Source organism: Apus apus, chromosome 5 (genome assembly GCF_020740795.1).
Source record: "Apus apus isolate bApuApu2 chromosome 5, bApuApu2.pri.cur, whole genome shotgun sequence".
NCBI classification, from domain to species: Eukaryota; Metazoa; Chordata; class Aves; order Apodiformes; family Apodidae; genus Apus; species Apus apus.
Genome location: NC_067286.1, coordinates 18,600,797 through 18,611,950, shown reverse-complemented (window position 1 = coordinate 18,611,950; position 11,154 = coordinate 18,600,797). Strand labels below are relative to the sequence as shown.

The following is an 11,154-nucleotide window of genomic DNA, read 5'->3' as shown; positions in this document are numbered from 1 at the left end:
CACGGGGCAAACACGAACCCCTCGGTGCTTCTCTGAAGCACTTCTGCAGCTATAAACCAGGGAGCCAGGTTGTTTTCTGGTGGCACCAGTCACGGAGGGTGCTCTCACTGGCACCAGGGGTTTATGGGGAGCCTTCAGGGCAGCCAGGGAAGGATAGCCAAAGCCCCCTCACAGTCCCGCTGCCGCACTGGTCCTGGTTTACTTGGGTCTTGTGCATTTCTGTACAACGTTAGCTTTTCACTTCTATTCATTTTCTTAATACAGAAAGAAGCCTGGCCAAGCGAGCGCGGGCGGTGACTTCCGCGACGCCACGGTAAGACCTTGCTGCTGGGTTCTAACTACCCGCCCTCCCGGAGCAGGAGGCCGCCCTCCCCCTGCGGAGGGCTTCTCCTCAGTGCTTCCCGGGTGGAAGTGCTTGCACTTCCCGTGAGGCCACGCTGCCTCGGGCGGGGCGAGTGGCGTGGCCCAGACCCCGCGCGTGCCGCCGTTTGCGGCAAAACCACCACCAAGAACCGGGGAGGCGGCCCCGGCCCCGCGGCGGGCGCGGACGCAGCACCCGGCGCCGCCGCGCAGGCCCCTCGGCAGCCGTGAGGGGGGCAGCAGCAGCGCCTCCCATTGGCCTGTCCGCCCCGCCAGCCTGCCCAATGGCAGCGCGCGTTACTGAGGGGTGGCGAGAGGAAGGCGTTGCCGTTGGGCCGCCCCTTCCTTTTCGCTGTCGCGCCGCCGGAGCGAACGCACCTCCCGGGCCTCTCCCGCACCGCCGCCTCTTTCCAAGTAAGCGTGCGTCCTTTTCTCCCCTTCCCTGCAGGAACGGGCGCTACCGGCGCGCCCGCTACCGCCACGGGGGCTTGGCCGAGACCGCTTTGGGTCAGAGGGTGGGGCGAGTGGCCGCCATGTGCTCTCGCGGCCTGCGCCGGTGGAGGGACGGGAAAGGCCCAGGCGAACGCTGGGCGGACTGGGCGGGGACGCCGTCCGGGACACGAGGAGTGTTTGGAAGGCCGCGGTACCGCCTGTTTTGGGGAGAGACGTGTGGTGCTGGCAGAGGTAGGCCGGGCCGGCGTCTTGCGCCTTAGGCGCCGCGGAGGCCGGCGCGGGGCAGGAGCCGCCGGGGCCTTGCGGGGCTTAACGGGAGCTCTGGACCCCGGGCTGGCAGGAGATCGGTACGCGGCTTCGCGTGTTGTGGGTTTCCATTTAAAAGTACAGCAAAACGATTATAGCTGGGAGGGTGAGGTTTGCTTCCTCCAGCGAGGTGATAAGCTTCCTCCGGACACGTAGCTACATCGTTAACACTGAAGAGGCAGTTTCTTGTTTTCCAGGATGCGTTACGTCGCAGCTTACCTTCTAGCAGTCCTCGGTGGCAACGAGTCTCCTACATCAAAGGACTTGAAAAAGATCCTCGACAGCGTCGGGATTGAGACAGATGATGAACGAATGAACAAGGTGGCATTGCCTCTTAATTCCAGCTGGGCCTGTCCCAGTCAGCATCAGACATTAGAGCTGTTTCCTGGGCTTCAGTGTTTCTCTAGTTGCAGTGCATTGATCTAGGCTTATTTTGCTCAGACCTTTGCTGATTATTACATGTGTGATTACTAATACACTGGATAAGCATCTGGAGATATTTTTACAACTATTTTTCTGATCTCTGGCTTTCTTACTTTACACCTGTCCTCCTCCTGTCTTGTCAGTTGTTGACTCCTTACTGTTCAATCTAGTAAATTTCAATGGGATGGTAGCTACAGATAAGTATGTATTGAAAAGAAGCTCTATTCTGACATAACCTATAATTTGCACTTAATGTTTAGTTTTGGTTTTGGTCTGTATTGGCTCAAAGCAAACACTGATACTCTGTAATAAAATAATTGTTCTACTGCAAAGAAGCATTTGTTCATCAAGAAATGTAAACAAATCACAACATGGACAGTACTGGTATTCAGTAGTGATGCATAGGGAGACTTCTGAAATCATTGTTGATATTGTGTTAAAAAACAGGGCTATTTAAGAACAGAGTATCTTAGAATTATTAGCCTTGTGGACTTCAAAATAAATGGCCATGGAAACAAAAAAACTCAAAACATAAATGGTCTTACCACCTTCCCAGTGTTTTTATTTATGGCCTGTTTTCAGAGTGATGCAGGAAAAAAGTTACTTTCCCAGCTGGAGACAGTGTTTTGCCATAGGCCCAACCAAATGTTAAGCTGACTGAGCCAACAGCATCCTTATTATGGTATGGGATGTTGGTTTGAAATCATGGTACTCCTCTTTAAACACCAGGTCTTTTGGCTTTGGTTTGTTTAATACCTTCATAAATAAGTTTTCTCTGATCCTCCAATATCCAGAAAGCTTCTCTGGAATTTGTTTTGGTTATGATTAATTAAACCTTTTCTGTTTGCATTGGCTGTATCATGCCAATATAAATCTAGTGAATTCTCTAAGACACCTTCCTTCCAGAGAAGCAAGCACACAGGCACAGCATTTTACAGATCGCATGCTGTAAGTAGGAAGTGCCTCTTTAAAAGGTTTTGGTTAAAATCCCTTGGTTTTGGTGACATTGCATTGTCCAGCTCTGACTGCTGGTAGCAAGGACTCATGAGTAAGGTCTGTATTATTCTCCTTTCTCAAGAGCTTGCTTCCTTTAGCAATTTTTGTGCTTCTGTTTTGCTTTCTTTGTCCCTGGCTACACAAAAATGGTAGTAAAACTGAAGTTGTGACTCTGGTTCAGTGCAAGCATGCAAAAGCCAGCTTGACTGTAACATTTGGTAAAGCTAGGAAGAGGTTTTGGTCTAGGCCCCCGTGCTTCTGAGCATCCCAGTGGGTACTAAGCAAGGTATGTTAACAGTCCTTCAGTGACTAACATACTGTTAGTAGAGTTTCCTAGTTCTGCAACATCTGTGTATCCTTTCTGCAAGGTCCTTGTATTCATTATGAATGTATTGTATCAGATTTTCTGAAAAAGCTTTCAGAGAAAAGTATTAAAAGATTTAGCTGAAGTTTTCATTTTAATATCCTGTTCCTTCCATTGAGAAATACGGAATGTTAGGACTATAAGCAGCTGAATGGAGGTATCGCACATGATGATTCATCAGTACTTGTTTAAATGTAGCTTATACTCATGCTGTTTCAAAACTATTAACATTCTAAACTTAATTCACATAGGTTATTAGTGAACTGAATGGAAAAAACATCGAGGATGTCATTGCACAGGGTAAGCACAGTTTCTTGAGTGTCACAGTTAATTGCCTCTACTACTCTGATAACTTAGACTTGAGAGCACAGAATTGCTGCCAGCTCCCTGAGAACTTCTGTGATGGATCCCTGCTGAAATGACTTGACATCCAGGTCCATTCTAATTCCCTGCAAGTTGGTGGCAGTACCTGCTGGGTTTCGCTTGTGGACTACATTAAACTGGAAAACTTAAGCATAGATGAGCTTACTGGTAGTCTGCTCATGATAATAGTTTTCTGGACATCTTGATCAGAGAAATAACTAGCTGTCCTTCATGTTCTCTGCGAGATTTTTTTTTTCTTTGTGTTTACCCACTTGTATGCACTGTATAACAGGAAGAACAGACTGTTAAATGTAAGTAAGTGTTAGTTCACAGTATAGTTATATCCTCTGCAATAATACAAGATTTTGCAGTACACATCTCTTCCGGACGTCCCCAAGTTTGGCAGTTCCTTTTCTCTAAGATGGGACTCTTGAGTGCTGACTTCTGTAGAAGCTTGTGCTGGTGGAGCTGCTGGCTCTTACCAAAGTTGGAACTTTTAACATTAATTGACTGGGTCATAGGCCTGAAATAAAGCAGAGCTGAGGTAGTGCGAAGGTTTCTGATTAATTAGTTTATATAATTTTTGCAAGTGTGTAGGTGCAAGAGAACATTTAGGCATATATTTGCTCAAAGGTTGCCAGCACTTTTACTTGGCCTTGCTGTTACAAGCAGGAACTGGACATTTCTATGTGTGGTCTGAAGACCTAAGGGAGACCTTGTGCTTGTGCTTACAACACACTTAAAGTATCTCTTTCTGTAATACTTCAAATAAATTGTTTTCTGGAATATACTGACATGCATATGAAACATGTTTGTTTACTTGGCTAGCTTATTAGAGCTTGATGTAACACGGAATTATTTAGAAACTGATTCCCAGAAATTGGAATACAGGCAAGCATACTGTGTACGTGACCTCTGAATGCCAAGGGAGCCTTGGTATGTGAAAGGCAGATGCCAGAGAACTGTGTAGCTTTCCAAAGAAGCATAAATCAGCAGACAGTTTGCTAATCTCAAAGGAGATGCAGTAGGGTTCACAGGCTGCTGGAGAATTTGTTTTAAATACTGTACTCTTTGGCATAAATACATCCTCCCCCACCCCCTTCTGTCCTGTAAGTGTGATCCAGTCATACCCTCACAGTTCTCTATACTGTAAAAAAAAAAAAAAAAAAAAAAAAGAGGGAGATTAGTGCTGTCTATATGTTATTTTTGAGGTATATTGAGATTATCAGTTTCTGGGCTATTGTGCTGTATGCAGAAAACATGCAGTTTTTCTGTATGTATAAAATTGGATGTGCTTGCCACTATTTTTATATATACTATGTTTCAGAAAAAAAATAGTAAACTATGTACAGAAGAAAACTTGCCAATAATGTGTCCTGTCAGTGCTCTCTGGGTAAGCCTTTGTGAATCTTAAACTCTTGAGATTTTTTTCACAGAATAGTTTATACTTTCTTATAATGGGTGCAGCCTCTTTCTTGCAGCTAATAGTTTTCGGTTCAGCCCTTGAGACATAGTGTCTTTTTTTCTGCACTCTTAATTTCTCTTCCTTTTCACTGTACCTCTGTGCTTGGTGTTTAAATACTTTCTCTTCTGTCCTACTTAGGTAATGGAAAACTTGCCAGCATGCCAGCTGGGGGAGCTGTGACAGTCTCTGCTGGAGGGGGCTCTGCTGCTCCTGCTGCAGCTGCTGCCCCTGCTGCCGGTGAGTATGGGTAGAGAGGCATTGTTACAGGACATCTCTGCTTTGCTCTGTTAAAATCTTAACAATTGAGACTAAATTTCAAAGCTTTTCCACAGTTTACTATGTGATTGAAGAGTAAACTGAATAGTTACTTTTCCTTTGGGCAGTCAGAAGCATTTGTTCTTTATCCAGCTTCGGATTGGTCTGGCTTACAACTGATTATCGAACAGGCTTCACTGTGTAAAGCACATCCCTTCAATAGCAGTGTCAGTGTCCCTTTGGTGTTTGTATTTGCTATTGAAAGGGAATGAGATGAGCCATGGAAGCTGAAAACACTAAAACATGTATCTTGAAGATCCGTGGTGCGAAACATGTAAATACTGACCAAAGGCTTGGTATTTTTTTTTCTTCCAGCTGAGGAGAAGAAAGAAGAGAAGAAAGAGGAATCTGAAGAATCTGATGATGACATGGGATTTGGCCTGTTTGATTAATTGTTTGGTTTAGAGAAATTATTAAAATTCTTTGTTTTAAATTGTTTTTTGAGTTTATTGTATACATACAAATGCTATTAGATTCAGACAGATGTTCTTAAAATAGCACTCATAAAGCTTTTTGTCTCTGTCTGAAACAGGTATGTGAATTTTATGACAAGTCTTGGCACATGGTACTTAAGAAATGGCTGAGCTTCTGTGAACTTGAATGCTTGTTTTGACACTCCTATTTCTAAAACAGTATGTGGAAGTTGAATCTACCTGATGTTGACTTAAGTTCACCTTCTCCATAATATTTTTCTCTTCTGGTTTCTCAGGAGAGTCCCATCTATTTAGCAGTAAAAGGACACTTTATCAGGATCTGTTTAATCAAGTCCAGAACATGTGAAACAGAATGGACAGGAGGTCTGAGTTAGTCCAGAAACATAATTTCAGGGCTAGTTACAGTAATTAGTTTTCATAAATACCTAAAAGCACCAATGTCGTTGCTGAGTCAGTTGTACAAGATCTAGGAACAACAGCAATGCTTGACTATGCTTGGATTTCACGTTACATCCATATGCTTAACATACAGTCTGTAACAAAAAAAAAACAAAAACTTCATCGTGTTCTTCATGGGACAAAGAACACTGCAGAGCTGCTCTTCATACTGAGTGGTTGTTACTCGGGTTGTAGAGCTATTGGCACACAGGACATGAATAGCCTTGATCTAAACAAAAACTATGAGGAAAACAGCATTTTTTGAGAACTGAAACTAATCACTCTGGTGTGCCCAGAAGAACTCATCAGCTTGGGAGGACTGCAAATTTCGCTTTCTAGGAGATGCTTCTGGCAGGCAATTTGCCCTGACTTCTACAGCTGTCATTGGCTGTCACTGTAAGTAGGTAGAATACTTACAGCACATGAGATAATATTTCTATGCCAAGTCTCCACAGGTAGTGTCAAAAAGGTGTTCTGGAGCAGTCTATGCTATGAAGCTTTTCTAACGTAATTGTTTTGGTGGGGATACAGCTATGTTGGTTATGAGTCATTGGACAAAGCATGGCAAGTACTGAGAGGAGAGATGGGTGAAATCCAAGTAGGAAAAACAGTTTTGTCTCCCTGTGGTGTACTGAGAGAAAGTACCCGTTACTTCACAGTAACCAAGGGAGAGAGCAGTAGAAAGTTAGATCCTCGGGCCTCAAAATGGGTAGGATTTAAGCAACTAATCCTTGCTTCCCTTCTGTGCTAGCTGTAACAAAGAGTAACAGGAGATGACAGTGCCAGTACCTCTCATCTACTTTGCCTCTCAAGTGATATTTGTGATAGTAACAAAAATTGTCTTGGCTCTAGTCCGATGTCAGACTTGTAATGGCTGTGGTTTGGTAGGTAAACTTTCCTTGCTGGTTTCTCCATTTCAGGTCACTGAAAAAGTGGTTCTTTGTGTTTTTTGTAACAGGTAACCCCCACACACCCTGCAATATTGCCTTGCTTAGCCACTGCAAGAGCCAAGCTGATGTTTTCACAGGAAGGAACTGCCCTGTTGCACTACTCAGGAGGGCTTTTGTCCCATGCACAAAGGAGTTTGTTTCAGTGCCACTGAGCTGTTCCATGAGTTTTGCTGTGCATAGGGCTGTGGGATGAGACTGAAATCTGTGGTGCCAGCTGCTGGCTGCTAGGATGGTATGACTACAGCTATGTCTAGGCAAAGGTCTTTTTCTCTTCTATTTTTCTCTATCTTCTCCCTCTGACCCATTAAACCTCGAGTTATGGACCTGATCCTGTGCTGGGTGTCCTCTTACCACCTTTAAATTCCTTCCTGAAAGTTTATCATTTTGATGGAAACTCACAGTTGCTGAATCTGCTTTGAGAAAGACTTTTCTTTCTCGAAGCAGATTCATTTTTTCAAAAAGCTCATTTTTCAACAGTAGAGAAGAAACTACTTTTGGGTCAGCTGTTGGAGAAAGCATTGAAAATTAAGCATTTGTTACACTGCCACAGGAAGCCAGGGTATTTCACAAAAACCGCCCTGTAGATATTCCTGGTGAAGGTCAGGGGACAGGTCTACTAGAAGATTTCACACACATTTTACAGAACTTGCTAAAACCTCTGCATGGTGAACATTCCTTCCACATGCAAAATCAAAGCATTTTAAGCTTTTCTCCCCCATATCCATTTATGAAACAGTTGTCACCTGATGGCTTTGTACATGAGCAGTGATGTGCCTGAAAGTCTACTGCAGACTTGTTTGGTGCCCTGGATGGAGTTCACTACTGTTTTGCTGATCTCAATGAGCTTCAGCTATGAAGGAGAGGAGATCCTTTCTCCATCTTTGTGGACACTTCTGAATTTTGGAGTGTCACTGTTGCCTTTTCAGACTTAGCAATGATTTCCAAAGGCAAGGGTAGTGGTGGAGTGAATACATTGTATTCCGTGGTGCTCAGAGAAAACTAGTGCCTGCAAACACAGGTGTCCTAGTCAGTCCCCACGCTGAATCAATGTTAGCTAAACAGATTTTTCCTAATTTCTTCATACAGGGCTCAAAGGCATTGAAGGGAAAGGAAAGCCTTATGCTTGGAGATTACACTGGTGACTGATCATTACTAAATTAATTGATGGTAGGGGAGAGTGATTTAGTCATAGACCTGATGTTGAAGCATGAGAGCTTTCCTCACAGCGACACAAATTCTGTGCTACGTCAAATCAGCTCTGACTGAAAATTATTCCTTACGAAGACCATGGGGCAGAGAGAGTAACACAACATCTTCACTACTTGGAAAGCAGGGAGAACATCCTGGTCACTACTGGAAAGTAATAAGCAATGGCTCCCTGGGGGCACTGTCAAAACAACCAGTTTCACTGTTACGACTAAGGCCCAATTTTGCAAGCTGCTATCTACAGAACTCAGTAGTTTTGACTTAAGTAGAGCAGAGATACCTGTCATAGCTTTCCTGGAAGGAAAATTCAGTCCCACAAGAGCAGGACAAGGAGACTGCTTCATTGCCTCAGAAGATGCTCCTATGAAGCAAGTCCCAAGTGTTTGGCATAGTATTGTCTGATACATGCAAACATCACAGGTAAGGAAAAGGCACCAAAGTAAGGCCTTCCAGTGACTTTAACAGCACTCGGATTGGGCTTCGTGACCAGTGCCCCAGTCTTGCTGACTACAGGCAACAATACTAAAGTAACATGCTGAAGACAATAGTATAACAGACTGCCTCTCAAATTCCTTTAAAAACTAATTTCCATTGGCCACCAACAACCAAGGTTTTACTAGGAAAAAAAAGAAAAAAGCACTTTTTTGTTTGCATATTATTATGTACTAAGTGCTCACCATTCATTAAAGTAGAAAACATGCAACAAAGTTTGCATATGAGAAGGTGTCTCAGTGGCATCACAACATGTAAGGGCACGAGTGAACCTGCAGTGTTCTCATAGGAGTTTGATACATGTGAAAAGCTGCCGTGTAAATCTTGCTGACCTGCCTTATTGCAGGATTATGAGCAATACCTTCTTACTGAGGAGGAAAAGATTAGTTTTGGGGGGTAATTTATTTTTGAGAAAAACAAAGTTGTTTGTCAGCCTGTTAGTGCCAGTACCCAGTCAGCACTCCACAGAAGATTACTGTTCACATGTTGTTTTTCATTAATCTCTTTCAACAGGGCAGCATTAACCTTCTCAAATAGGTAACTTTGAGGGACAAGGCAGCATGTTGTAAACAAATCAGGATAAGATTGCTGTTGAGAAACCAAGTAAAACTAACCCAAGTATTGTCACAGCATCGTTGTTTCTAAATTCCAGACACAGTAGGAACCTTAAGGTTTGTGAAATGCTGAAAAAAGAGGAAGCAATGTTGGCTCAAGAATAAAGCTATAATTGTAGTTACAAGTGTTGGGGATGTATCTGCAAACAAAGTTATGTATTCAGTTTTTCCACAGGTTTCCAGTGAAGTCATAGCCTATTGACTAGTTCTTCAGTAGTACTATCCTTCTGGAAAACACAAGACACAATGTTTTCTTTTGGTTTGGCTACATGGAAATACCTTTCTGTGTCACCAGAAATACGGGGTGAAAGTACTATGATTGTCTTGCTGTTAAGGCCCTTCAAGAGGGTCAAGGCTCAGGTGCCATCAATGCTTACCTCTTCAGGTAGAGGAGATGATGGATGACAACCAAAAGCAAAGGAGGAAATTACAAAAGCAAGTAGAGCTATGAGAAGAAGATAAAGAAGGGTGGGTATAGGGCATAAATAGAGGACTTCAGAAAAGTGAAGTCAATTTTTTAAGTACCTCAGGATAGAACTAATATGTAGCAATGGCACTTCGTGGCAGCTGGGTGAGGTGGTGAGCTCCAGGGTAGGATCTGGAAGAAAGATAAGGCTGGACTTCTGTGTGTCTGATGGAAGGAAAGTGCAAACATGTAATGAAACATGTAATGAAAAAGCACTCTGTAGAGGCAAGAGTATGAGGCTTAACTTGGGCTCAAATGTTTGATTTATACAGGGGTTACCTGCTGAGTTTGGTTGCTATAGTCAGCTCACTGTGAGGCAGTAGAGAGGTGTTCCTACAAGCTGGATGGCCTCTATGGGGACAGTACCAGCTTCCCTTGTATCCTTTGAAAGAACACTTGGAGTGGAAGGAACAGATGAGAGGATACCTGGATGCCTTCCACTAACACAGCAGATGAAATTTGTGTAGGAAGACCAAGCTTTGCTTAGTCTGAGAGCTGTTAAGGACAAGTATAATGGTGTTCCAAATGAGAAAAGTCTGACTGGTTATGAGAAAACTCATGCAAATAGATCTATGCCATGATGAAGTGTATATATATACATTTTAACTTTGTTGGAAAGTGCTTTTGCCCCATGTTGGTTCTATTAAAAAGCTACTTATGCTTTCTGTTTTGTACTCCCCAGACCTCCTTTCTGCTGATCTTCCTTCCTTGCTTTGAGTTGAGCAGCTGCTTCTCTTGCAATGCTGAGCCTTTTGATGTCCCTGTAGACTATCACACTTACCTAATGGTTTGAATTACTATATTTTTGGTTTATGACAAGGGGATCTTTCCAACTTCTGAAACCTATTTTGATCTAAGTGCACTGGCCTCTTATCCAGAGCTGCTCCATGGCAAACTGATATTCTGCAGGCTTGTCTATGCTAAGAGATTGTGCAGAAGCAGTGCTGAAAATTGCAGTTGCTCTGACTGAAGTGTTTTGGTGAGCTTAGAGGCAGATCAAGAAAACTGAAGGTTAGCAAAGGTAAGCAACTGTGTGTATGTTGGTGAATTTAGAGGTAGAAAAAGCTGTTGAGAGTGGTTACTGTTCTTTCTGTTCTTGTGCTGTGGCTGTGCTGAGCCCTGCCTCTCTCAGACTCCTCAGCTTTTTATGAAAGAAGAAAGCTTTCTCTTTCCTCTCATGTTTCTTGCCGATCTTCCGAAAAACAAAGGACTGTACTTGCAGGAAACCCCAAGAACTTGGAGCAGAGGCCTCCAAGAAACATCATGTTTGTGGGGAGAAGACAGGCAGCTGCCCCTGTACACAGGAAAGGCTGGGGTGCTGTGAGGAGCCATAATTCTCTCCTTTCCCCCTTCTGCTCGAATGAACTGGCTTAGCCTCTGATACTAAGGAAGGCACTGGTACTGCTGCAGCCTTTCACCAGGTGGAGAATAACCACAACGCCCGCTGAGGCCAGCTTCCCCGGCCTGAGAGCTGGGGTTCACCAGAGGAAGGGTTGGCAGGAGGGGCGG

General features: G+C 43.8%; 1 protein-coding gene and 1 non-coding gene across 3 annotated transcripts; both read left to right on the top strand.

Moving 5' to 3' along the window:
• The first annotated feature begins 657 nt into the window (after positions 1-657).
• RPLP2 (ribosomal protein lateral stalk subunit P2) lies at positions 658-5,478 on the top strand. Of its 2 annotated transcripts, none has more exons than XM_051620537.1 (5): positions 658-774; positions 1,317-1,440; positions 3,154-3,202; positions 4,869-4,967; positions 5,361-5,478. In XM_051620537.1, the coding sequence occupies exons 2-5, from the start codon at positions 1,318-1,320 to the stop codon at positions 5,435-5,437; spliced, it is 348 nt and encodes a 115-aa protein (XP_051476497.1). In that variant the 5' UTR covers positions 658-774; position 1,317; the 3' UTR covers positions 5,438-5,478. The 2 variants fall into 2 exon arrangements, with proteins under 2 accessions (XP_051476497.1, XP_051476498.1); XM_051620538.1 differs by having other exon boundaries at positions 668-774; positions 1,302-1,440.
• Positions 3,335-3,468, top strand: LOC127386121 (small nucleolar RNA SNORA52). Its single transcript, XR_007889813.1, has one exon. It is a non-coding gene; the product is annotated as a small nucleolar RNA SNORA52 (small nucleolar RNA).
• Positions 5,479-11,154: the final 5,676 nt, after the last annotated feature.

Excerpts from the sequence above, each read along its gene's own strand:
- RPLP2 (XM_051620537.1), top strand. The coding sequence starts at position 1,318 with ATGCGTTACGTCGCAGCTTACCTTCTAGCAGTCCTCGGTGGCAACGAG. Across the intron at positions 1,441-3,153 it reads ATGATGAACGAATGAACAAG|GTTATTAGTGAACTGAATGG; the intron begins GTGGCATTGCCT and ends TAATTCACATAG. Across the intron at positions 4,968-5,360 it reads AGCTGCTGCCCCTGCTGCCG|CTGAGGAGAAGAAAGAAGAG; the intron begins GTGAGTATGGGT and ends TTTTTCTTCCAG.